Source organism: Miniopterus natalensis, chromosome 4, assembly GCF_054644295.1.
Source record: "Miniopterus natalensis isolate mMinNat1 chromosome 4, mMinNat1.hap1, whole genome shotgun sequence".
NCBI classification, from domain to species: domain Eukaryota; kingdom Metazoa; phylum Chordata; class Mammalia; order Chiroptera; family Miniopteridae; genus Miniopterus; species Miniopterus natalensis.
The window spans coordinates 67,024,129-67,051,360 of record NC_142084.1 but is presented as its reverse complement, the minus strand read 5'-3'; the positions used below and the strand labels follow the sequence as shown (position 1 = coordinate 67,051,360).

General features: G+C 44.9%; 1 protein-coding gene across 1 annotated transcript in view; it reads left to right on the top strand.

The window, feature by feature from the left end:
- Positions 1-27,232, top strand: part of DNMT1 (DNA methyltransferase 1) — a 42,261-nt gene that overhangs the window by 11,339 nt on the left and 3,690 nt on the right. Inside the window, exons 7-35 of the mRNA XM_016207954.2 lie at positions 2,264-2,298; positions 2,672-2,756; positions 4,186-4,217; positions 5,203-5,287; positions 6,956-6,990; positions 7,494-7,575; positions 9,116-9,150; positions 9,477-9,522; positions 9,618-9,698; positions 9,774-9,883; positions 12,770-12,888; positions 13,188-13,280; positions 13,907-14,058; positions 14,219-14,406; positions 14,511-14,694; positions 16,451-16,548; positions 16,757-16,904; positions 17,937-18,052; positions 18,237-18,441; positions 18,522-18,655; positions 20,075-20,248; positions 20,438-20,659; positions 22,051-22,243; positions 23,497-23,581; positions 23,778-23,906; positions 24,058-24,340; positions 24,664-24,805; positions 26,115-26,281; positions 26,626-26,803. Of these exons, the coding sequence (XP_016063440.1) occupies positions 2,264-2,298; positions 2,672-2,756; positions 4,186-4,217; positions 5,203-5,287; positions 6,956-6,990; positions 7,494-7,575; positions 9,116-9,150; positions 9,477-9,522; positions 9,618-9,698; positions 9,774-9,883; positions 12,770-12,888; positions 13,188-13,280; positions 13,907-14,058; positions 14,219-14,406; positions 14,511-14,694; positions 16,451-16,548; positions 16,757-16,904; positions 17,937-18,052; positions 18,237-18,441; positions 18,522-18,655; positions 20,075-20,248; positions 20,438-20,659; positions 22,051-22,243; positions 23,497-23,581; positions 23,778-23,906; positions 24,058-24,340; positions 24,664-24,805; positions 26,115-26,281; positions 26,626-26,803 (3,636 nt within the window). The remainder of the gene's footprint in view (positions 1-2,263; positions 2,299-2,671; positions 2,757-4,185; positions 4,218-5,202; positions 5,288-6,955; positions 6,991-7,493; positions 7,576-9,115; positions 9,151-9,476; positions 9,523-9,617; positions 9,699-9,773; positions 9,884-12,769; positions 12,889-13,187; positions 13,281-13,906; positions 14,059-14,218; positions 14,407-14,510; positions 14,695-16,450; positions 16,549-16,756; positions 16,905-17,936; positions 18,053-18,236; positions 18,442-18,521; positions 18,656-20,074; positions 20,249-20,437; positions 20,660-22,050; positions 22,244-23,496; positions 23,582-23,777; positions 23,907-24,057; positions 24,341-24,663; positions 24,806-26,114; positions 26,282-26,625; positions 26,804-27,232) is intronic.

The following is a 27,232-nucleotide window of genomic DNA, read 5'->3' as shown; positions in this document are numbered from 1 at the left end:
TAGGCTTGACACTAATTCTTATGTCACTTTATTCTTGGAAATTATGTCACTATTCATGGTCTTTATTCAGATACCTGTAGGCTTAGTCAGACTACTCACTCAAGTGGGAACAGAGTCACAGAGGGAAATAGCTTGCGTAATCATGTGGCCCAGTCTCTTGCCTCCTAGGAAGAATTTTTGTAGGTGAAAGCAAGTTGGCTCTTGTAATGTTAGTAACTGTTTTTGCAAATGCAGCAGTTTTAGAGTTTCTTATACTCTAACCTTTTAGAGGGCTTGCATACCCTGTTTGTTTGACTTCTAAAGAAGCACATGAGAAGCCAGTTCACTGGCAGAGTGTGCAGGGTCTTGGGGGCTTCATGGATGAACACTTGTAAAAACAGTGTTGCCCGGCCGGGCGTGGCTCAGTGGTTGAGTGTCGACCTAGGATCCAGGCGATCAGGGTTCGATTCCTGGTCAGGGCACATGCCCGGGTTGCGGGCTAGGCAGCGGGTCCATGACTCTCATCATCGATGTCTCTCTCTCTCCCTCTGTTTTCCTCTCTCTGAAATCAATAGCTATATTTAAAAAAGTAAAAAATTAAAATTAAAAAACACACAAAAAAAACCCAGTGTTTATTCCAATATGTTAGAGTAAGACTTAGGGTACCAAACCAGTGTTATCAGATGGCATTGGTCAAATAAGTAGTAATATAAAGAATCTTTAGTCAATTTAAAGTCTTAATAATTTATTATGTTTTAAAAACAGGTATTACATGCATCTGGTAAAACTTTCAAACAGAACTAAAGGATGGGCACTACATAGATCTCCCTCCTACCCCTTCCCCTTGAACCTCCAGTTTGCGCAAGCATTATTCTGTTTCTTCTATATTGTTTCAGGGTTTTTTTAATCCTCACCCGAGGATATTTTTTTCCATTGATTTTTAGGGAGAGAGGGAAACATCAATGTGAGAGAGACACATTGACTGGCTGCCTCCCAAGCTCACCCCGATGGGGTTGGGGGGTGGGGAGCGAACCTGCAACCCAGGTATTTGCCCCTGACCAGGAATCAAACCTGCTACCCTTCTTTGCGCAGGCTCACACTGTAACCACTGCGCACACCAGCCAGGGCTCAAGTTATACTACACTAGTGTGTGCGTGTGCGTGTGCGTGTGCGTGTGCGTGTGTGTGTGTGTGTGTGTATAACCTGAGCCCTAGTATATATTACATGTTAGTATAATATGTCAGTATAAAATCTATACTGACATGTTATACTAATTCAGATATATTATACTACATTCCGATTCTCCAGAGAAACAACCAATAGGATGGATATCTATGTATATATGCATATATGAGATTAATTTTAATTCTAGATTCTCCAGAGAACCAACCAATAGGGTGTCTGTGTATACATGTATATATGAGATTAATTTTTAATTAATTGGTTCACATGATTATGAGGCTGGCAGGTCTGAATTATGCAAGACAGGGCCACAGGCTGGAGACCCAGGGAAGAGTTGATGTTACAGCCTGAGTCTAAGGGCAATCTGGAGGTAGAATTTTATATATGTATGTACATATATATTCTGATTTTTTTAATGTGTTTCATATAGTACAGAGAAGTTGTTTGTAATTTACCCAACTTTTCCCCAGTGGTAACATCTCATATAATACAATAGCTAAACCAGGAAATTGACATCAGTACAATCTATAGACTTTATTCAGATTTTACCAGGTTTCATATGAATGTATAGTCACATATATACATGTATGAATTTTTGTATTCTCCACCTCAAACAAGAATCAAATCTGTTTTATCACCACATATTTTTATCTTTTAAATATATAAATACAGCTTTTGTGCAGATGGCAAATATTGTCAACTTAGGGAACTAATATACTAGGGTATCCATCTAAGGAGCTGGCGTCTAATTTAGGTTGTCATCATCACTTCCTGATGTGAGTCCCGAATTACCATTTTGTTTTTTTCTAACATTAAAGAATTCCTGACACAAAGTAGAAGATCTCTGATCTTTTACGTGGCCACACTGGACAATCTCTAGTATGCATTCATGTGCTGGGTTGACTCCTGCACCTGTCTTTTTGTTCTGTGGGTAGGACGTCAGTACTGAACTGATGGTTGCCCAGATCTTCCCCAAACCCAGACCCTCCTTTCCCACCCTCTTTTTAATCATATCAGATGCATTTATTTGGTACTTGGACTTATGGTTTTGATCTTTTTGAAGTGAATATTCTTGTATTTTTCTTCCCTTCTCTCCACATAGGAGGAAAAGAGACGTCGAGTTACATCCAGAGAACTGTAAGAATAATTATTATACCTTTTTGTTCTGTGCAGTGTGTAATCTTGATTACTGTGATGACTTTTCAGAAATCCTTTAAAAAAGAACTATATAGTTAATTGTAACTGTAGATAGCTTAAGGATGCTGAATTTGGGGTCTGATTAACCTTTTGATTCAGGTAGAATTCTCATTGCAGGGAGTGAATTGAGGGCAATTGGCAGTTGTTATCAGAACCAGATCTAAAGGTCATTGTATATTAAATGTTAAAGTAGCATGTTCCTTTTAGGGCTCCTGAGATGAAGATTGCTTTTTGGGTTAGTAGAGGACCTGATAAAAACTGCTTCTGGGGAGGAGTCCAAAAGTCACTCTAGGGGTGTTATTTTGCTTGACAGAGTTGCCAGACCAATCCCTGCAGAAGAACTGGAAAGAGTAAAACCAGGAACACACACGGAAGAGGAAGGAGAAAGAGACGGAAAAGTAAAGCATGGTCACCTCCAAGTTTTTCACTTCTATGTTAATCTCACAGTCCCCATTTGGTTCTAGGAAGGGGGTGGGGAGTGCGTGGGAACAGAATGACTTTCACTAATTATCAAAATGACCTTAACTTTGGCTAAAATGTTTTTCAAACTCATTTTTCTGGTGATTCTCTAAGTGGAAGGTGGGTTGTACTGCTCTGATAGTAGTGGAAGGCCTGAGGTAGCTGGACCTTTGCTATCTCATCAGTCCATCAGAGAGCTTCAGTCTGTCCCCTCACCCACCTGCCTCTCTCACCCATGAGGTCTTTGTGACGATCTCATTTTTAAACATGAGGTACTAAAATTCTACAGCATCAATTAGATATAAAGTTTCATTCTTACTTCTGATCAGACTAGTAGATCTCCAGCTCCTTGGTAAAATCAGAGTTTAAATTTCTGTGAAGCACAGATGTACCACCTGAACCCCCTTGAGAAGAGGGTGGGAGAGGGAATGGGGATCCAACACTGGAAACTTTACCATATGACAAAGACTGATGTTGGGTTGTCACAGGTGATGGAGCAGTGTGGGGTTCTGTTTTGGTTTTCATGTTAAGACATTGATTAGAAGTTTCTTACAAACTTGGGTGGGTGGTGAGTACCTTTATTGGGAGCCTATTAAAGGACGGGTGTCTGTTACTTTGCTCTAATGGAGGATCGACTAAGATGTATGCTAATTCTTGAACTACATGATAACTGAAGCTAGTCTTTAATTACATTCCCTACCCTGATACTAGTTAAAATTAGACAGCAGTTATAGTTGGGATACATGTCAAGTTCCTTTTAGAACAGGCAGTTTTAGTGGGTTAGCTCAATCACCCTCCAAAGAAGCAGCTTTGGGCAAGACTGAAGTTGCTTGCTGATGGTGAGACTCCTAGGATCTCTTCTTGCAGTAGGAAGGTTTATAGTGTGCTTCTCTTAACACCACTGATCTTTGTGGTCTCTTTTTATAAAAAGTGGTTTCTGAAGCTGAACTAGACTTGAGCAATTCTCTGGAGAGGTGTATTTAGTTCTTTAAACTTGGGCTCAAAAAGATGTGTGGTCCATGTTTGAGATAGAACTTTTGTCCGGATTGGGGCATCCTACTTCATTCCTTTATACAGATTTCTAGTTTTGATATAAAAGTTATTATCTATGAGATTGTCAACACTCATGACAGGTGACAGGGATTTGAGGGTAAATACCTCAATTGCAGGATCTGTTCTCCGTTTCTTTAATTTCCTGCCCACTTACCCCACCAAAAAAATTTTACTGTCTTGAAGATAGACAATTCTTACTCCCACCAGCTAGACTATAGGATCAGTTCACATATTTTATTTTCATAGAACATTTTAATAGAAAGATCAGGACCAAATGGGGGGAAACTAACTAGTCTTTTTTTCCCCTGCACTTAGGAAAAGAGACTCAGAAGTCAAACCAAAGAACTGTAAGTATAGTTAACACTTCTTTGTACTTTGTGTTGTGAAGCTTATTGTTAAAATAAGTGTTCTGGTAAAAATGATGGATTGGACAGACCATTAGGTGCATTAACTTCGTGTAGTATGTGGGTGACTGCTATTTGTAGAAGATCAGACCACCACAGTGAAGGCTGAGGTCAGCTGAGATTCAGCTGATCTTGACTCTAGGCCCTTCCTCAGTGGTAATCATACAGCAAGTAGTTGTCCGGTGGTGGTTAAAGGGCACGGAGTGAGCAACTATGTCTATTACCCATAGCTATGAAAATGCTGTGTAGCAAATAGCCCCAAAGCTCAGTGGCTTAAAACAAGCAATTATTGAGTTTACGAGTCTGTAGCTAAGTGGCTGTTGGCTGATCTTGGCCAGGGATGACTGGGCTAACCTGCTTCTGCCCCATGATTTGGTCAGCCTGGGCACAATCTCATGGCAGTGGCAGACCATGAGGACAGAAGTGAAAAGGAACACTTTTTCAAGCTTCTGTTGACATCCAATTGGCTGAAGCAAATGTTGAGACTGAGCCTGAGTGGAGATGGGCAGAACACCCAAACCAAGTGGCAGAGCCCTGGTAGAGGGAGAGGAGAAGATCTCAAGTATGCAGTTGGCTTTGTGATGTAGATGGCACCAACTCTTGCTTACCTACGCAGGGTTGGCCTCTGGCTAGACACATGCACTGGATGCCCATCGGGTCACAAGAAATCAGTGGATTCCTTTTGTCTGTCTTTTTTTTAAACTATATAAATGTTGATGAGATGCCAGTAAAGTGTTGATGGCATTTCTAGATAAGTTCTGAGGTGATCAATGCCTTTCAGGTTTCCTGCAGTGAAGACTTGCCTTTCAGATGGGAAAGGCGATCCGTGCTCTAACTTGAGGAGGAGACTGTATAGGCCCTCATTGGGTGCTTGCAATGGTGTCAGGCTCCCTGAGGTGACGGTTGTGTGCCTTTTGTTTTGTGACAGAACACCTAAACAGAAATCTAAGGAGGAGCCTGATAGAGAAACAAGATCAAGATTTCAGACTGAAATGGATGAAGGAGACGAAAAAGTAATGACTGAGTCTTAACTCTATTCTTTGTTCCCATTTGGTTGGGAGAAATGACATAGGGCAAGATATGAACCCAGAGTCCTGCCCCATCTACCTGTAGGGTGACTCTGGGCAAATTACTTAATCCCTCTTGTAGGGGCTGGTGGTTGTCACTGTATGCCAGTGCCTGATACATAGTGAGCATTCAGTTGTTCAGTTGTGTTTATCCATAATGGTGAAAAGGACCTGTGTGTGCCTTGACTAAGATGTCTTTGGAACCAGCTACTCTGCTTTTAAGATCTCTCAGAGAAGTTCTGACATGTGTCTACCCAGACATGTGTGTCAGCCATGCCTGTGCTGCTTTAATAGTCAGTCTGAGTCTAGTTCCCCCGAATCCCACCGGCCTCTTCACCTCCATTTCAGCTAAGTAAACATGTTTTAGGGTTTAAACATTATACATTGAGACAGGGCTGGGCCTGCATAAAACTACAGGATAGCAAGGTTATCCATAGGGCTGTCCTGCTACCTGAATTCTGGGGGAAGGGGATAAATCTGCTGAGGATCACAGACAGGAATCTCAAGCTCTTTAAGCAGTTTTGTCCCTGTCTGACAGGCTGAACTAGAAGAATCCCAGAGTTGTCTCTGTGGTCTCCTGTCTGTTGAAATCTAGAGTGGAGCCTGAGGTCACATACTACTGGGTTGTGAGCATTCTCACTTCCAACCTGGTTGGCCATAGATGTCTAATTTTGTCCTATGGCACATGACTCTTGGTTTTCCCATCAGCTTGCTCTAACATCTTACTGTCTTTCACCTTTTCTATCCAGATATTGGCTACCTCCCTGTCAGCACTTGCCCTTCAGATCTAAAGAGATCTTAGTGGTATCATCAGACCACCCATGCTCCTCAGAGACTGGCAAGAGATATTGATCACAAGCCAGCATTTTGCCTTTTTAATATTGTTGACTTCTATTTTAATAGACCCATTAATAGATTTGTTGCTTTAGAAAGATGAGTTATACTGTCAAAAAGGTGTTTTTTTTTGTCTGCACGCTCAGAAGATACTAGATTATCCATATAGAACAAGGAGTTGGTAACAGAGTTGGAAATTTTTATTTTTTAATTTTCTATAGTAGATTCTAAGTCATGTGCCACCGCATCTTCTACCTCCACTATCCCAGTGCCTGTCTTCATCCCTGGCCAGATGACAGATGCAACTAGAGGCATTTTGGCCAACATAAGCAAAATTACTGTTTCCTTCTACACTGAATTTTTCTGGGACAGGTTGGCAAACTATGGCCCACAGGCTAAATCTGGCCCTCTGTCTATTTTTGTAAATAAAGCCTTATTGGAACACAGCCATGCCTTTCATTTACTTACTGTCTGTTTTTGTGCTACAGAGGCAGAGTTGAGTAGTTGTGACACAGACCACGTGGTTTGCAAATCTAAAATGTTTGTTTCAGGTTTTTTTCAGAAACAGTTTGCCAACTCCTAATCAACTCTTGTTTGTAAGGGGTGGGGAGCTGAGTTAAAAATTTGAAGCCTCATCTCTACCCCATGTATGCCCAGATTTTCCTGTTGTCTAGTTCCACAGTGCTGTAGTCACTAACTGATACTTCGGATTTGGTCTAGCTTTTTCTCAAAGGCTAATTTTTCCTCCTTTATCTCTCCATCCCTGCTTCCCCCTCTCAGGATGAAAAGAGGCACAGAAGTCAACACAAAGATCTGTAAGTGGTTAAAATGCTTGCACTTTGCACTTTGGTGATGTGCTTTGTGTAGTTTTAATTGCTAAAATAACTTCTAGAGACCTGTGACTAGAGGTTTATAGGGAGTTGCTGATGCTATTGGAAGATTGGATTAGTTGGGGTAGGGTTGGATAAGAAACCAAACCGGGCTGTCTTACCTCTTACCTTCTGCCACGTCTGTGGTGCTCCTGTCACTGCACAGTCATGTATGTCCCTTAGTTTCCAGCACCTCTCATTAGGCCTTCCCACATCTGAGGGTTCACATGGGGCTTCTGAAAGCCTTGTTTCAGGATTACGATTTAGCAACATGCCTTTAGAGCCACCATGACATGGGCTCTCTTGGATGGGAACAATCTGTTTCCCAGATGTATTCTGAATATTTTGCTTTTTGATAGGGAGGCATTAGTTTATTGTTTTTGATGCAAGCTGGCGATACGCATAGTTTTTCTGAGCTAATGTTCGGCATATATTTGTTTACCCAACAGAGCTGCCAAACGGAGACCTGAAGAGAAAGAGCCTGAAGGAATAAAACCACAAGCATCTGATGAAAGAGATGAGGATGAAAAGGTAAGGCCTTGGTTCTTTAATTTTACCGTAGTTTATACATCCCATTGGCTGGAATGTTAAAGTGACTTTTAAAAAGTTACTTTGTTATGGAAATATTCAGACATACCCAAAAATAGGCAGAAGAGGGTAGGAAACTCACATTCTCATCAACCTTCAACAATTATTGACTTGTGACAAAGTGTGTTTTAGCCAAGCCCCACTCATTCTCCTTACCCTCCCTTTACCCTGCTGATAAACCAATCCCAGATATATTACTAAAGTATTTATAGAAGAACTACTTGTAAAAGGAAAGGACTCTTTTTAAACATCACCACAATCCCATCATCATAACACAATAATATTGAGATCTAGCCTTTTTCAAACTTCCCTGATTGCCTCCATTGTGTTTTTACAGTTTATTTGAATCAGGACCCAAACAAGGTCAATATAGTATATTTGGTTGATATTTGTCCTAAATGTCTCACCAGAGTTTCACCCCTCTCCTTTTACTTCCAGTATGTGGAAGGGACCTATTTATCTGTAGTTTCTGGATTCTGGAGTTTGCCATTTGCACTCCTGTTGCATTTAGCATCTTCCTCTAGCTCTGCAGACTGATAGGTCCATATGTTTGATCAGATGCAGGTCTTCTGTTTTCCACAGGATTTCTTAGGTGTTGCATCATACCAGAAGGTACATTTGTCTTTTTGTGGTGTTAAGATTGATTACTGTGCGCAGATGCTGTCCACCAGATCCATTCATTATAAAGTCCCCCTCAGTTTTTCACTTAATGTTTGTAACAGTCATTGCTTAATTCCATTATTTCACCAGGAGCTTCAAAGTGGCGATAGTCTAGTACCATCATTCCTTCATTTATCCAAAATCTAGAAATAAGTTTCCCCTTATATTAGTCTGCTCACGCTGTCATAACAAAATACCACAATTGGGTTGGTATAAACAACAGACATTTTTTTCAATTCTGGAGACTGGAAGTCTAAGATCAAAATGCTGACAGGGTTAGTGTCTGGTGAAGCCTTTCTTCCTGGCTTGCTGACAGTCGCCTTCTCACTGGGCCCTCATTGGCCTTTCCCTGTATGAGCACAAAGGGAGAGTGAGCTCTGGTGTCTCTTCCCCTTATAAGGACACCATTCCTATTGGATTAGTATCCCACCCATATGGCCTCATTTAGTCACTTTCTTAAAAGCCCCATCTCCAAATTTGGGGTTAGGGCTTCAACTTATGAATTGCGGGGGGAGGGCACAATTCAGTTCATAGTACCCCTCATCAGTTATTTACTTTAAGTACTGTTTGTATAGGAAAGCTAAGGTTATTATTTTTTAAATTGGTCTCAAGTCTTTTAAGGAAGTTTTTGGTTATAAGAATTTTGATTATAGGACTTTACATACTAGAGGTGGCTCTGGTCTCTCTAGTTTTTTGACTGCCTTCTTCCCTACCTCTGACTAGGTTTTGTGATAACCACATATATAAAATTCTTAACTCTTAAGCATTATGAAGATGTAAAATATTTCTTTACCCTTCACTCCAATTCTTTTTTTCCATTTAGGAGGAGAAGAGACGCAAAATTACATCCAAAGAACCGTAAGAACTTATTTTTGTCTTTATACGTAGCAGACAATAATATTAAAATAATTATTCTAGAAAGAAAAAGGGGTTTTTAGTGGATTGCCAGACCAGCCTTAGCTTTGAATCTGATTGATCGGGTTCATGAGCAGAGGACCAAGACGCTCAAATTCTTCCCAGTGAGGCAGGTCCCCTCCATGTGGTAAAGAGACACTTGTGACCTAGCACCTTGCCTTAAGGCAGCACCTGGTGCTCATCTATGTCGGGTGGTTTAGGTATGATTTTGACAGTGGATGCTGAGTTTCTTCAGTCATTTCAGAGCATATCTTTTGTCTTTTTCTCAGGACTGAGAGAAAAATGGCTCGAACCAAAACAGTAGTGTCTTCCAAGGTAAACGTGCATCTGGGGACAAAACTGGTGGTGTAACACTAATGGGGTTGCTTAGAGCTGGCTGTCTGAGCACCATTTGTGTTGTGTTCCTCCAGACCCATCTTCAAAGGTGCCTTCAGTGCGGGCAGTACCTGGATGACCCTGAACTAAAGTATGAACATCATCTCACTGATGCAGTAAGTTCCAGCCCTATCTTCTGCCTTTTATTTCCTGTCTCTTGTGTTTCTGCTTAATGGTCCAATGTCTCTCAGGTGGATGAGCCACAGTTGTTGACAAATGAAAGACTGTCCATCTTCGATGCCAATGAATCTGGCTTTGAGAGTTATGAGGCTCTTCCGCAACACAAACTGACATGCTTCAGGTACTGATATGCTTCTTCATTGTGACAGGGCACTTCGGGCACTTCCCTAAAGGTGCATAAGTTCTTAATATCTCTAGCACCTTACCTGCAACATTTCTTACGCTGCTAATACTTGATGGATAAAAGCCACAAAGCCCCAGTAGAAGTATAGTAGATCTTTGCTGGGGGTTGGGTTTTTTTGGAGGGGGTTATTAAAACTACATGTTAAGTATTCAGTTTGTACATATTCTGGAGGTCATTCATTTAAACAAGGGCCAACTTTGTACTAGGTAACTGCACTAGGTGTTACGGATATAGCACTTCAGGTCCCTACTTTCATGGAGGCAGAACAAAAGTTATACCTGTCAGGTAGTAATGACTACAACATATGTAAAAAGCATGGAAAGCAGAGTGGGTAAGAGAAAGAAGTTGTATTTAGAATTGTGGGGAGCCCTGGCTGGTGTGGCTCAGTTGGTGGAGCATAGTCCCGTGTACCAAAAGGTTGCCGGTTTGATCCCCTTTCCAGGTGCATGTGGGAGGCAACTGATCAGTGTTTCTCTAGTCATTGTTTCTTTCCCTCTCCCTCTGCCTCTCTCTAAAAAATAAAATAAATAAATAAAACTAATAAAGAATAGTGGGGAAATGACTTCAGCAAAGACTCAGTGACGAGAACAGGCTGAGGGGATAGCTAGGGAAAGATATCTTAGGAGGAGGGAATAGCAGGTACAAAGACTCAGGCGGGCATGTGTTGTCTGTGGAAGACTCAGTGATGAGGGTGGGGCTGGTGGGGCTGTGGTAGGGCAGGGGGCGGGGTGAGTGATAGGGGATATAATCAAGGAGCAGGTCGCTGGGGAGAAGGCTAGATCACATAAGGCTTTGCAGGCTGTGGCATTGACTCCAGAATTTTTCGAGTGATAGTCCATGGTGTCTGGATTCTCTCTTTGACAAGACTCAAATGAACCCTTGAGTGAACAGAGTCCCCATGCTCCTTAGCACCTTTCATTTAGTTCTTTCCCTCTTGCTGGAGGTGCAGTTGCTTTATTCAGAAACAAAGGCTTAACTTTGTGGTAAATAGCTTGGCTCTAGGACCAGCCTACATCTCCTTTCAGGCCAAGGCACATGCTGTTTTTCTCCCTGGAGAGATGTTGTAGGGACAAGTGGATCACCTCAGTAATATTTGTAAGCCTCAGGTGGACATCAGTTCTGGAAAGCCCTTCCTGACACCCTTGCCCCACAGCAGGTTGGAGGGTTCCTGTCCTGGGACAAGACCCAGTGTGTTTCTTCTGCAGCACTTTTCATACTCCCTGTGGTGGGTTGGTTGTATCCTCCTCTCCAAACAATCAGGATTCGGATCTGTTTGGGGATGCTGTTCATCTGCCAGCGACCCCCAGGGCCTGGCACAACCAAACATGCTGTATTGACGTAGCTGGTGTTCATGCCCTTATGCTGCCTCTCTGTAGCATTCCTCGGACCAGAGGCTGGGAGAAGGCCAGGAGCTGGAGGCAGGGCTGCTGTCGTCAGTAATGTCAGGGCTGGAGTCTCTTGGCTTGTCCTCGAAACAGGGTGTGCTATAGACTCATTCCTATATGGTAGAAAGGTAGCAGTAAGGACAAACTTCCCAGAAATAATGTCCCTTTTAGCATCATAGCCAGGCCACCCTGGTTAAGAGACTCTATTTACCTCTAGTACTTGAGCTGAATGTGGTGGGTGGAAACAAGTCCAGGCAGGGTTCATCCTATGAACCTGTGGTACTTGGAACTTCTCCTTGATGTCACCTCTACTGAGACAGCCCAATGGACTGGGCTCTGGATCCTCGTCTTCTGTGGGTTTTGCAGCATGTGCCCTCCCTTGATATGTGTCCATTTTTCCCACTGGACTTCAAGTTTTGCGAGCAGGGCTATGACCCATGTCTGTCTCCCATACCTGGCATGTAATAGGGGAGCTCAGCTCAAGGTGTTCATTTCCATTTTAAGTTTTGTGAGATTCAGGATGAGGATCTATGACTTCCAAGGCCCTAGGCTGTGGGAGTGTGGTAGGAAATGGTCTCAGGAGACCTGCACAGATCCCGTCTGGCCTAGCTGGAGACTCAGGGATGGCATGGCATCTCCAATGCAGGAGCATAGTCCTTGAGGCCAGCATGAGCAGGTCCATAAGCAGAACCCCTGATTCATGTTCTTAAGTTTGGCATCCTGCTTAATGAGAACATCCTACCAGCTGTCAAGGAGTGTTTCTGGATGGTGGGACCGTGGATGCCCTTAAACCTGAGCTTTACCCCCCCTAGAAGCAGGCAGAAGCCCTTCCTTCCCATATCCCTGATATCTCACTCTTCATGCTTTTATACAGTATGCTTTATTTTATTAAATTTTTTATTGAGGTGAAACTCATAACAAAACTAACCATATAAGAAATATTTCAAAGAGGTAAATCCGTAGAAACAGAAAGCAGATCTGTGATTGGTGGTGGGGAGGGAACAGGGATTGACTGCTTAATGGGTATGAAGTTTTATTTTGTGCAATGAAAATGTTTTGGAGCTAGGTAGAGGTGGTGGTTGCACAGCTGTGAGTAGAATGTGCTTAAGAGCTGATATTTCTGTTAGCAACATGCTAATGGTGGGTGCAGTGAGTTGCTTTCAGATTTCTCATCCCACTGTCTCACTGATTTCTTAGTGTTGCCTTTGCAGACACTTGTACTCTTGATGCACAGGTACTTGATGCAGTTGTACTTCTACCAGAATCAGGTAGAAGCTGTTCGGGTGAGAAAACACTGTACTCATCTAGTGATCTGGAAACCAGAAAGATAAGAGTCTAGGAATTGCACATAGTCCTGTCAGCTTTTGTCTGAACTTGACTCTGTGCTGTGACTTGGCTTCACTGGTCAGCTGGTTAACACTCTTTGTCATCCATCTAGTGTGTACTGTAAACGTGGTCACCTGTGCCCAATCGACACTGGCCTCATTGAGAAGAATGTTGAACTCTTCTTTTCTGGTTCAGCAAAACCAATATATGATGATGACCCATCTCTTGAAGGTAAGTGAAATGCCCCTGATTATGTTTGGGACAGATATTTTAAAAACAAACAACTTGCCTACAAAGTATCTCAGCTGGAACTCCTGCCTCTTCAAGTTAGGGCTTGAGGCTGCTCTGTGAACAGCTATAAGGAAATGCTCTCTGATTTCTCTGTCTCTGAGGACTGCCTGGCTTGGCTGATAAAGGGATGTCAACTTAGGTGGCACTTAGAGGGCCACTTGACCCTGCTGAGATTTTTATGTGAGCCATATCTGAGTCCATTTCCTTTCAAGAAACTGTTTTTCTTTTCCATCTCTTAGGTGGTGTTAATGGCAAAAACCTTGGCCCCATCAATGAATGGTGGATCACTGGCTTTGATGGAGGTGAAAAGGCTCTCATTGGCTTCAGCACCTGTAAGTATGTGGCCAACTGTGGACTGTTCTGGGTTATGAAAGGAGCCTTTGCTTCTGTCTTCCCTGGGGCTTGGTTGGGCTTTGGGACGTCTCACCAGGCTCATATGAACACCACTAACCATGTAACCACGTGGGGCTCTGGGGTGGCCTCTCATATTAGTTATAGCTAGCCTTGGAACTGACCCTCTAGTAATACAAGTAGGTCATATTTTTGCAACTCTAACCCAGACCAAATTTCAAAAACCAGAGATGACCTAAATGAAAGCCCCTCACCCAGTTCTCTAATCAGCTCAAATAGGCCACTTCTTTTTTCTTTTTTTTTTTAATATATCTTTATTGATTTCAGAGAGAGGAAAGGAGAGGGAGAGAGAGAGAGGCAGAAACATAATGAGGAGAGAGTCATTGATCAAGCCCGCAACCGGGCATGTGCACCGACCGGGAATCGAACCCTGATCGCCTGGATCCTAGGCCGACGCCTAACCGCCGAGCCACGCCCTGCCGGGCTAGGCCACTTCTGAATGAGCTAATAACACTGATTGACTTCATAGTCTCATCTCTGCCCTTTGGCCACCATAACTGCCATCCGGTTCAAACTGCTTTTTAAAAATATCTTTTGTTCACTCCAGCCTTTGCTGAATACATTCTGATGGATCCTAGCCCAGAGTATGCACCAGTGTTCAGCGTAATGCAAGAGAAGATCTACATAAGTAAGATAGTCGTTGAGTTCCTGCAGAGCAACCCTGACTCGACCTATGAAGACCTGATCAATAAGATTGAGGTATGAGGTTAGGTTCTGTGTAATCTGGGATTCACACCTGTTTATATGCAATATAGATACTGCTGAAAAACTCGTGTCTAGAATCACCAGAAACTTTTTTAGTTCGATTAGAACAGTTTTGCTTAATCCTAAGAAACTTCTGATGTGTTTTTTCTTAAAGACCACTGTTCCTCCTTCGGTGCTCAACCTGAATCGATTCACGGAGGATTCTCTCCTTCGACATGCTCAGTTTGTGGTGGAACAAGTAGAGAGTTACGATGCAGCTGGGGACAGTGATGAACAGCCCATCTTCCTGAGCCCCTGCATGAGAGACCTGATCAAGTTGGCTGGGGTCACCCTGGGAAGAAGGTAAGGACACAACAGAGTAAAATTGAAGACCTGAGAGCAGGGAAGGCAGAGTGTCTCATGCACTCTTCCCCAGCCTGCAAACATGATGAGAACTTCTCTCCCAGGCGAGCTAAAAGCCGTCAGACCATCAGTCATTCCACCAAGGAGAAGGACAAAGGCCCCACTAAAGCCACCACCACCAAGCTGGTCTACCAGATCTTCGACACTTTCTTCGCAGAGCAAATTGAAAAGGATGACAGAGAAGATAAGGAGAACTCCTTCAAACGCCGGCGGTGTGGTGTCTGCGAGGTAACCTCACCTAGGCTGGGTTCTCCATGTAATTCGAGCACCTCATTTCTTTCTCTTTCTGGCTTGAGATACTCACTGGTCAAATGTGACCCCTGAAACATTAGTTTGGAGAAAGTTGGTGATCTGGGAAGAACTGCATGCCTCACAAAACAGATTGATAAGGCAGCTGTTGAAATTGGTGTGCTCAGATGCTTTGCTCTTAACACCACTGTCACAAACTAGAAAGCCTAGCCTCTGGGTGGCGTTTGCTCTGCTTACATCTCATTGTGCCTGAAAGCCTCAGTGTGAAGGCAGAGGGAATGACTTCCTCAGAGGGCAGGACATCCTCCCAGAAGCCTGTCTTGTCTTATTCTATAACTTTCCCGGAAGAGTGGGGTCTATCCAACTTAGATTTGAAATTTGAGGCCTTAAAAGACCTTCCTGTGAATTTTAAGTATTTTTTTTTTACTTCATTCTGGAGAAATTAATCCTAATCTTCCATGACCCAGATATCGGATATATTTTGGTATCGGTTATTTGACTTATTTTGGATGAAAACTTGGGTGCAAAAATACAACAGCTGCCTTTAGAACTGCCCTGTGTTCACAATGTCCACTGGATTCAGGGCATTTCCTTTTGTCTTCAGTGGCAGCCCTTAACAGGAATGTGCAAAACCATTCCTGTTTTGTTTTTTTTCATCTAGCACATGTATCTAAGCCTTAAAATGTTTTTTATATATACATAACTGGTATTCTTTGTAATCATGTTATGTGTTGATATAGGTAAATCTAGTTAATTTGTTTTGGCTGTTTCATTGTACTGCATTATATGACAGTCCCAATTTACCTCTCGATGATGGGCAACTTTCAATATTATAAATCATGCTGTGGCAGCATCCTTAAACAAGACTTCTGTGACTGCCTCTATTTTGAAGTAGAGTTGCTGGGGTGCGGGTTATAAACTTAACTTTGATATAGAAAACTGTTCTCCAAAGTGGTGCTAGCAACTTAAACCCTGTGAGCAGAGCCATTTTCCCCCACACATTTCAACACCACATGCCCAGCTTCTTAACCTTTGCTAATCTGGGGCGTATGAATGGTACCTTGTTCCTTCAGTATTTTTTGCGGGGGTAATCTTCACCTGAGGATATTTTTTTTCCCATTGAATTATTTTCTTTTTTTTGAGAGTGGAAGGGGGATGGGGGGAGAGAGAAACATTGATGTGAGAGTCACATCGATTAGTTGCCTCCCACATGTTCCCCAACCAGGGCCAGGGTCAAGCATGCAACCAAGGTACGCTCCCTTGATCAGAATCAAACCGGCTACCCTTCAGTCTGTTGGCCGGTGCTCTAACCACTGAACCAGACTGGCTAGTGCACCTTGTTCCTGACTCTCATTTCTCTTACCTCTAATGAGGCTAAATATACAATTTCTAAAATTGTAACTCACCCCCTAGCTGGTTTGGCTCAGTGGCTAGAGCGTCGGCCTGCAGACTAAAGGGTCCCTGGTTCTAGTCCAGTCAAGGGCATGTACCTTGGTTGCAGGCTTGATCCCTGGCCCCGGTCGGGGTGTGTACGGGAGACAACCAATCCATGTGTCTTTCATATCGATGTTTGTTTGTTTTCTCTCCCTCTACTCTCTCTGAAAAGCAATGGAAAAAATATCCTCGGGTGAGGATTGAAAATTTTTTAAAAATAAAATAAAATTGTAATTCACCAAAAACCTGGTTACTAATTGTTACTAATGGCCATTTGGTTTACTTTTTAAATATCTTCCAGGTTTGTCAGCAACCCGAGTGTGGAAAGTGTAAAGCCTGTAAGGATATGGTTAAGTTTGGTGGAAGCGGCCGGAGCAAACAGGCCTGCCAAGAGAGGAGGTAGGCTTGGCCGACGCTTGTTCTGGTAGCAGAGGACAGTGCCAGCTGAGGGCTGAACACTGTGTGGATGGCTGTGTTGAAATGTGCAGAGCAGGCAGTAGTGCTTGATCTCAACATTGTCCCCGGGCCTGTCCTCATTATCTGACCCAAACAGCCCCAGGCGGTTTTACTTACAAAAGAGGACTTGCTTATACAAGTGACTTTGTAGGTGTCCCAATATGGCCATGAAGGAGGCAGATGATGACGAAGAAGTAGATGACAATATCCCAGAGATGCCGTCACCCAAAAAAATGCATCAGGGGAAGAAAAAGAAACAGAACAAGAACCGGATCTCTTGGATTGGAGATGCTATCAAGGTAATGCTGGAGGAGGCTCTCTGTCTTTGTACTGCCACCCAGAAGTGAGTTATCTCCTGGTGTCTCACCACCAGGCCTCTTAAGCAGCCTGAGTCCTGGTCGCTTGCCTCGTGAGAGGAGCAGGGCTGGCTGTGAGGCTGTGGCCTAGGCCCAGGCCTATGACCACACACCAGAAATGTTTTTGTTTGTCTGCCCAAAGACTTGGTTTCCCTTAACTTCCAAAATGGGTAATTGACACAGTTTAAGAGTCGGGCTGCTTCCCCTTTAAAGCTTGTTTTGAAGAGAGTTGTCAACATCCAGCCTGGGAGTCAAGTGTCTTCAGGACACTAGCAGGTTCCCTCCTGGTCATTCTGTGGTCACCTCCCCATCTAAGACTCAGTTCCTTTACCAGAGCTGGAAAGGGAATGTCTCAGCACTGCTTCCTTGATGTTCATAAGCCAAAGATATAGACTGTTCGTTTAGCAGGCGTGAGGCTCCCTCTGCGTCAAGCCTGGACGTGGCTCCACCCTTGCCCTGTGGTGCTGATGATCCAGGGCAGGAGGACAGACACATGTCCTGCTGGGAGGATGGAGAGGTAGACAGGGGCTGGGGCTGTGAGGCTTCCCCTAGGAGGTGACATCTGAGCTGAGACCCAGAAGGTGGGAGAGGAGCCACCCCATGAAGATGTGAGGAAGAACCCGGGCAGAGGCCCTGAGGTGGGAACCAGTTTTCCTTGTGGGAGAAAAGGAAAGAGGCCTGTGTGACTGAGGAGTTGGGAATGGGATGTGGCTTTAGGAGCACAATGAGGAGTTGGTACCCGTGCTGTTACGAAATGCTGGAATCTGATTTGCTGCTGACTGGCAAGGGCAGAGCTGACAATAGAGAGACCATAGGGATGTAGATGTTTTCTATAGGAGCCAGACCAGTAGAACCCATGAATTCTTAATGAAATCATTATGGGTTATACCTTTATACTTAATAAGAACACCATGCAGGTCAGACCTAGCATGGACCTTCAAACCCATCTCCACCTGAAATAAGCTTTGTTTTCAGACTGATGGCAAGAAGACTTACTATAAGAAGGTGTGCATTGACTCGGAAACCCTGGAAGTGGGGGACTGTGTCTCTGTTATTCCAGATGACTCCTCAAAACCACTGTACTTAGCAAGGTTTGTATCTTTCCCTTTGCTGACTTCAGCACACACTTTCTCTTGAACAGGTAGGAGATGCCTGTTTGCAAGAATAGCAACAGCAGCTTTTTGTTCTAGACTGAAACAAAACTTCCCCTAAGTAAACTAAGTAGATTTGCCAATGAAGTTAGAACGTTCTTCCCTTTGCTCTTCTAATCTCTAGGGTCACCGCATTGTGGGAGGACAGCAGTCAAGGACAGATGTTTCATGCCCACTGGTTCTGTGCTGGCACAGACACAGTCCTCGGGGCCACGTCGGACCCCCTCGAGCTGTTCCTGGTAGACGAGTGTGAGGACATGCAGCTGTCATACATTCACAGCAAGGTGACAGTCGTCTATAAACCTCCATCGGAAAACTGGGCCATGGAGGTGAGTGCCCAGAGCCCCTCAGATGTGCTCTTCTCTTACTGTGTGGGCTTATGCCTGACACAGCATCCTTGTCCTCTAAGGGAGGCATGGATCCTGAGGCCCTGATGCCAGAGGACAATGGGAAGACCTATTTCTACCAGCTGTGGTACGATCAAAACTATGCAAGATTTGAGTCCCCTCCAAAAACTCGGCCAACGGAGGACAACAAGTACAAGTGAGTGCTGATACTGGCCCCTGGTGTTGTCCCCCTTCTTGGGGAGGACACCATGCTTCTGTGTGAATCACTAGTTTTTCACATGCTTCCATCTGCTGGGTTTGCTTTCTGGACTCAATCTGATTGTTTTCCTTATTAACCCAAGACCAGCCTGGCATTGAAAGTTGTGTTGTTGTTGTTTTTGTTTGTTTGTTTTCATCTTCACCCAAGGATATGTTTTTATTGATTTTTAGAGAGAAGAAGGGAGAGAAAGATCGATAGGTTGCCTCCTCTAGGTTCTCCAACTGGGAATCGAACCCACAACCTTTTTCGTGTATGAGACAATGGTCCAACCAACTGAGCCACCCAGCCAGGGCCCAGCCTGCCTTTGTTGCAGTGGCTTTAGATGTATGGACAGCCTGGGCACGGAGTTACCTTTATGAGAAGCTCTCATGTCCAGGAGCAGGATTTATCTTTCTATTTCCGGCCTTTTTACATGTTCTTCAGTGTCTGCATCACAGATGTCATGTGTGTTCTTTTGTTTCTTAGGTATCCTCTAAGTGAGATCTTTGATTCTATTTTATTCTAACTGATGGGTGACTGCTTTTAGGGAGTCTCGCTTGTTTTAAATGTTTAGTGCCGCTTACCTTCCTTTCTAACCTCTATACCTCACTTCTTTTGACTAAAAGTGGCACCAGTACCTCTAGAGCAGCAGTGAGGCTGATGGGGCAAGGTGCTTCTGGTGTTTTCCCACTTAACCTGGTGCTGCTTTGACTTGATCTTTTTTTTTATCTCCATTTCTTATTTTTAAAAATATATATATTTCAGAGAGGAAGGGAAGAGAGAGATAGAAACATCAATGAGAGAGTCATTGATCGGCTGTCTCCTGCACGCCCCCTGCTGGGGATTGAGCTGCAACCTGGGCATGTGCCCTGACCAGGAAACGAACCATAATCTCCTGGATCCTAGGTCGATGCTCAACTGCTGAGCCATGCCCACCCAGGGCATTAAATCTCCATTTTAAAGACAGTCTTTAACTGTCCTTTAAGGAACTTTACCAAATACCTCTTTAGCCTTTATAGAGATGATAGTATGAGCCTGCTCGGATATCATGAGTTCCTAACTGAACCACTCTTTGTATTCTTGCTTCTGCTGTCTTTTTCACCATATTTTAGATTCCATTAATGTCTTATGGTTTTTATAGCAAATACTCAAAAGTGAGATAGGCTTGATATTTTCTTGTGTTGTATGTATCTCTGGACTTTGTTCCCAACTAAGTGCTTTCAAAGTATGAACATAAAGTACAGGAAAGCCATTTCCTTCAAACATCTGCAGATATTTTCTCTTGGTCACCAGAGTCTCTGGGTTAAGCCAGCAGCTCTGTTGTAGTCATTACCTGCCACCTCAGGGCCTTTTAGCTTTTGTCCTTTACTCCTTCAGGTTCTGCACAAGCTGTGCCCGTTTGGCTGAAATGAGACAAAAGGAAATTCCCAGGGTCCTCGAGCAGATCGACGACATGGACGGCCGGGTTTTCTACAGCTCAGCCTCCAAGGATGGCATCCAGTATCGAGTGGGTGATGGCGTGTACCTTCTCCCAGAGGCTTTCACGTTCAAGTGAGTTCCCCCTCTGCCTAGGTCAGGGCCAGGCTCCCTGGGCCAGTACAGAGTTGTCTTTGAAATGTCCCCCACCCTGCACCCCTTGTACCAGCTGTTGCCTGAGCCATTGTCACTGGTCAGTCATGCTGAATTACCTACTTTTTAAGGTTTAATGTTCAATAACATGTAACATTTGTTTCTCTGCAGCATCAAGCTGTCCAGTCCTGTGAAACGTCCACGGAAGGAGCCTGTGGATGAAGACCTGTATCCAGAACACTACCGGAAATACTCAGACTACATCAAAGGCAGCAACCTGGATGCCCCTGAGCCATACCGAATTGGCCGCATCAAAGAGATCTTCTGTGTCAAGAAGAACAATGGCAAGCCCAATGAGACGGACATCAAGATCAGACTGAACAAGTTCTACAGGTCAGTGATGCCCTCTGCTCTTCCAGGAGGCAGCAGACTCTTCCAGAAAGTTCTGCCTGAAACAGGGTTATAATGTAGCACACACAGTGATGTTTTAAGAGTTAGAAGTAGCTGTTTTTCTGATTAGTGCTGACAGTGACTCAAATTATATAGTTCCTAGCCTTGCTTTTAGACCTTATTTTAAAGCTGCTGAGTTCTCTCTCCAAAGAAATCCTTAAGCTTCAGTTCAGAGTGTGACAAAGGCAGAGGTAGAATGTCCTGGGCTTTGCCTGAGGCACCCCCAGAGAACCTAGGGTTCTATTTACAAGCTGTGTTGCACCCCCTTCCCCTTGTCCCTCCCAGCTCTCATCTTCCTGTTTCTGGCATTTTTCTCCATCTATACTTTTCCCAAAGTCTTCACTGCACTGAGTCTTTTTCTGGGACCCTAGTAACTGGTAGTGATTAGGACCTAAGCAGAAACTAAGCCATACATACTGATAGTTATAACATTGCTTCACTTTTTGATTAAGTCATCAAAGACTTTCTGAAGTCCTTGTAATAATCACTTGTAGCAATGGGAAAGAAAGAAGAAATTTGACCAGTATAAGTGAGAAAAAGAAGCTCTAGACAGCCACAGCCTTTTTTTTTTTTTAACTTATTTTTTATTTTTAGAGGGAGAAGAAGGGGAGGAGAGAGAAAACATCAATGTAAGAGCAGAACATCAGTTGGCTGCCTCCTGCATGCCTCCTACCCAGGGTTGAGCCCCCAGTCCAGGCATGTTCCCTGACTGGGAATCAAACTGGCAACCTTTTGGTGCATGGGATGACGCCCAACCAACTGAGCCACACAGGCCAGGGTGCGGGCGCAGTCTTGACACAGGGCCAGTCTGTTTGGATTGCAGTGGGGACATGAAGAGCAAGCAAATGATTCAACAAACCTAACTTCCTTAAGGTTTAATGTTTAGTTACGCATAATGGTTGCTTCTCTACAGCATCAAGCCGTCCAGTTCTATGAAACACCCACAGAAGGAGCATTTGTTGCAAAGAATCCTGTTTGTAGTGTCTAGTGCCAACTAACATAATTATCAAGCTGACCTGATTGGGGGGTCATGATCTTTACCCATGGATTCTCTGAGCACCCCCAGGAATGTGGTACTATTTAACTTTGTCAGCTCACAGCAAAACAGAATTGCTCCCTGGCCAGTGTAGCTCAGTTGGTTGAGCTATGGCCCATGCACCAGGAGGTCACCGGTTGATTCCTAGTCAGGGCACATGCCTGGGTTGTGGGCTCAATCCCCAGTAGGGGGCATGCAGGAAGCAGCTGATGGATGTTTCTCTCTCTCCCTTCCTCTCTTTGAAATCAATAAAAACAGTAAAAAAAAAAATTGCTAACAAAGACGCTTCTGCTCACAGGCCGGAGAACACACACAAGTCCACTCCAGCAAGTTACCATGCAGACATCAACCTGCTTTACTGGAGTGATGAGGAGGCCGTGGTGGACTTCACTGATGTGCAGGGCCGCTGCACTGTGGAATACGGGGAGGACCTGCCCGAGTGCCTGCAGGACTTCTCAACTGGAGGCCCAGACCGCTTCTACTTCCTTGAGGTGGTGCTCTGGGCTTATTGGAGGGAGGGGTAAGGGCTCCAGGTCAAACTCTCACAGCCCCTGAGAAAGCAGTTTAATTATACGTTCAAGTCTGAAACTTAATACTTTTGGCTTTTTATTATTTATTCATATTAGCTTTTATTTGAGCCAAACTGACAATTGCTGGGAAGCCAGAGATCTCAAATGCTCCTACATTTGGCTTTTTAAAAAGTACAATGATCCCTGGCTGGTATGGCTCAGTTGGTTGGGTCACCAGTTCAATTCAGTCAGGGCACATGCCCCCGTAGCAGCTTGCTCTTCAGTGAGGGATGTGCAGTAAGCAAGAGGCAGCATATCGATGTTCTGCTCTCACATCAATGTTTTTCCTCTCTCTTCCCCTTCCTCTCTCTAAAAATCAATAAATATAGAAAATAGTACAAGGATACAAATATAATACTTGAGTGTCCTAATACAATGAAAATTTATTTGAAGACTATTAGGTCGCCTCTTCTAGCTCAACCTTAGTGTGAGTTAGGGAAAGGAGCCCCTTTCCCAGGGAGAAACAGTCCTGCCCCTCAGTCCCTTCAGCCAGGTATGTGCATCCAGTTCAGGACCACACACATGTAGCTGGCCCTGGTTATTGAGAAAAGATCCAGGAGTCTGTTAACCAAGCTAATCACTTTTAAATTGTCTGAGCATGGCCTTTCTCTGTTGGCGCACTTAAAAATGACACATGCCTGTTTCCCCAGGTTCCAGTGTAGATAGCTTCATGAGACTGTAGTTTCTTGGTGTAACACTTGCCTATTTTTATTTATTATTTTTTTAAATATATCTTTATTGATTTCAGAGAGAAGAAAGGAGAGGGAGAAAGAGAGAAACATCAGTGATGAGAGTCATTGATTAACTGCCTCCTGCACGCCCCCTACTGGGGATCGAGCTGCAACCTGGGCATGTGCCCTGACTGGGAATAGAACCTCGATCTCCTGGATCATAGGTTGATGCTCAACCTCTGAGCCATGCCAGCCTGGCTTTTGCCTATTTTTAGAATGAGCAGTCCAGGCACTTATATAAAGCAGGAATCTCAATGTCAACCACATAAAATATTTGTACTAATACAACTTATTTCCAGTATAGTAAAATCAAAGTACTTAGTAGTGGCTAATTGCTTATGGACATATTCAGGGAGAAGTTAAATAGATCTTTATCAAATTAACTTGTTAGAGAGGGGACCAATGTGAATCTCCGCCAGAATATTGTGGTTCTTCCCTTCCCAGGCCTATAATGCCAAGAGCAAAAGCTTTGAAGATCCTCCCAACCATGCCCGTAGCCCTGGAAACAAAGGGAAAGGGAAGGGAAAAGGTATGTTATTCCATAGGGTTCTTTTCAAGTCCATTTTCTATAACTCGTGATATTTATGATCAGTGTAAAAGAACAGCCTCTGATGTTGCCTTATTTTCTGTGTTAACAACTCAAAGTGAAGCCATCTTTGAATCAATAAGGTGTTTAAAGAAAGCAAGTCAAAGCCCTGATTTAATTTGTGGCCTATGTCCTCCAGGGAAAGGCAGGGCAAAATCTCAGACATGTGAGCCAAGCGAACCCAAGACGGAAATTCACCTGCCAAAACTGCGGACCCTGGATGTGTTTTCTGGGTGTGGGGGATTATCGGAAGGATTCCACCAAGCAGGTAAAGGCCAGGAGGTTTTTGCTTTGCACAACTAGTAAAACCAGACCGGACATGTTCTGTCTGGAAGAGCTTTCTGTCTCTGGTCACCTTTCTGACTCAAGAGTCTCATTCCAGGATGTTCAGAGCCCATCTTTGTCCCTTTATCTGCCAGGCATCTCAGAAACACTGTGGGCCATTGAGATGTGGGACCCTGCGGCCCAGGCGTTCAGGTTGAACAACCCCAGGTCCACAGTGTTCATGGAGGACTGCAATGTCCTGCTGAAGCTGGTCATGGCTGGGGAGGTGACCAACTCCCGCGGCCAGAAGCTGCCTCAGAAAGGAGACGTGGAGATGTTGTGTGGTGGGCCACCCTGCCAAGGTTTCAGTGGCATGAACCGCTTCAATTCTCGTACCTACTCCAAGTTCAAGAACTCTCTGGTGGTCTCTTTCCTCAGGTAAACGGAACAGAGGTCCCTCTGTTCAGTGCTGCCTATAGGTAACTAGATAGACTGCCCTGGGCTTGCAGTGCTGGGTGTGCCAGGTGAACGGTAACTGCTGTAGCCTTTGCAGCTGCTGAAGTCCATGTTCTGAGGTGAAACACCAGGCCTTTGCCTTCAGGAAATTCACTGCTCACTTTCTGCTTGGCAGAGACCTCAGAAGTTGGGAGGTTCAGTTTCTCTATGGCCAGACATTGACCTTTCAGGAATGGCTTTTGGTAGAGCAGGTCTTTTTTATCTAGATCCAAATGATGACTTGTAGTCTCTCCTGCCTCCCACAGCTACTGTGACTACTACCGGCCAAGGTACTTCCTCCTGGAGAACGTCAGGAACTTTGTCTCTTTCAAGCGCTCCATGGTCCTAAAGCTCACTCTCCGCTGCTTGGTCCGCATGGGTTATCAGTGCACCTTTGGCGTGTTGCAGGTGGGACTCACAGGGAAGGGGGAAAGGTGGGCAGATGAATGTGGACGGGAGGAAAGTCAGCAGTCCCTGGACTGCAGCAAACTGTCTCCAACTGAAAATAAGGCTCAAAGGGTCAGGCCTTAGAGTGGTAGCCTACTGTGCTGGCAAGGACAGGGAGATGGCTGCTGAGGTCTGCACTCACCACTGTGAAGCCCACAGCATTCAGATCTGAAAGCTCAGCCAGTGTCCCAGCAGGTCGACCCCTTAGGGTCTTCTGGAGAGCTATATCCTCTCATGTGCTGAGCAGGGACTGCATGCAAGGGGGCTCTTGGCTGCTTTGTTTCCAGTTCTTTTTCCTCGATAGGGCATGGTGGTGGGCAAGTATGATGCTCCAGGCATCAGTTAGATCTCCATGGAGGGGTAGGTGAGGCCTGGTTGGCAGAACCACACATAGACCAAAATGTTACAGGGTAAAACACGAGTGTTTCCTATGGGTGAATGCAAGTGCATACAAACACCTAGAGAAGGCAAAGGGCCACATTTCAGGTGGCTACCAGTGGCTGTGCCTGCAGAGATAGCAATCTGGGATGACCCATGGGGAGTAGGCCTTATCTGAAAGCAGCCACTCTGTGTATCCATTCACTCATTGTTGGCATAACTAATACTGAGATGACTATCAAAATGGGAGAGAAGGTTGGCTGGAAAGCCATGAGTGAGCAAGTGCCAAGGCTGCCTGGCTCCCCTCAGTTCAGCCTCTGTGGTCTCTAGGCCCACTGGTCAAGCCTAGTTGGCAGCAGTGTTCTGCCTGTATCCATGGGCTGCCAGGTAAGTGGTTAGGCTCTGTGCAGTCTCTTTTGGCCTCTCTTCTCCACAAGTGCTGAGACGGTGGGGTTCCTTACAGTGCTCTATAAAGAGGTAGCTGAATCCCCAGCAGGGTTCACTTCTGTCTTCTCCAATGGCCACCACATGGAATCTGAGGTTCTTTCATCTAGCCTCACTTTTTTTAAAAAATTGATTTTAGGGAGAGAGAAATATCGATTTGTTGTTCGACTTATTTATTCGTTCATTGGTTGATTCTTCTATGTGTCCCAACTGGGGATTGAACCCGCAACCTTGGCACATCAGGGTGACGCTCTAACCAGCAGCTACCCAGCCAGGGCTGGTCTCACTACTTGTTGGGAGTAAACCTGCTCAGTTTAGTTGGGGCCTTTCCAGGTGAGCTGTGCACCAGCCAGCCACTCCAGAAAGTAGGGTGTTGCTGACCCCAGACCTTGATTCAGCCAGTCGGAGGTGCCAGTTGACCCTGTGTTTATGGCTCTCCTGTGCACAGGCTGGTCAGTATGGCGTAGCCCAGACACGAAGGCGAGCCATTATCCTGGCGGCGGCCCCTGGGGAGAAGCTCCCCCTATTCCCAGAGCCACTGCACGTGTTTGCGCCCCGGGCCTGCCAGCTGAGCGTCGTGGTGGACGACAAGAAGTTTGTCAGCAACATAACCAGGTAGGAGCCCCCTGCTCACTCTGCTGTGTCACGGTGTTTGTGAGCATTACCCGAGGAAGTTTGGCATTGGCACTCTGCTACCTTGTCTGAAGTTCTGACCTCCAAGTAAGTACTATATACAGAGCAGTGGCCTGGCTGCTGTCATCAGCAAAACCCAACTATAGCCTATTCCCTTCCCAGACAGAGTCTAAGAAGAATACTGCCTGTGTGACCTCAGGCAGCCCTATGACCTCTGAGCTGGGTTGTCCTCGCTAGAGGGCAGTGCCAGCAGTCAGGGGATGGCAACTATGATTTGATGAACAGCAGTGATGTGTGTCCCCAGAAGTACCAATACTTTATTGCAGGCTGAGCTCGGGTCCATTCCGAACTATTACCGTACGTGACACGATGTCTGACCTTCCTGAGATCCGGAACGGAGCTTCAGCACTGGAGATCTTGTACAACGGGGAGCCTCAGTCCTGGTTCCAGAGGCAGCTCCGGGGCTCTCAGTACCAGCCCATCCTCAGGGACCACATCTGTAAGGTAACATTGCCCAATGGGGGACCTTCCTTCGAGCTGCCTCACAGGAACAACAGACCTGTGGGGAGCCCAGCCAAGGCTTGGGGTGGAAAGCAGGATCTTATCCCAGCCCGCCCTCCAGCTTCTCTGCTCTTGGCCCCTAACCCAAATCATTGTCTTGATGAGCTCCCAGCCTCACTTCCTCCTGCTTCTCTTCTTTTCCCCGCTGCCCATGCCCCTGACAGCATCACATAGTTATGGAAAGCGTCAGTAAGAGCTTTTGCTCTTCGTGGAATAGGCTTGGAATGGTGTGTCTGGTCAGTGCCCTCTGCTGACGGACTTCTCTTGCCATTCCTGTTCTCAGCATGTTGTCCCAAATAGGCCAAACCTGGCCTTTTGTGCCCCCGGCTACTGGCTCCTCATACTTCAGGGCTCAGCTCAGGCATCCTCCCC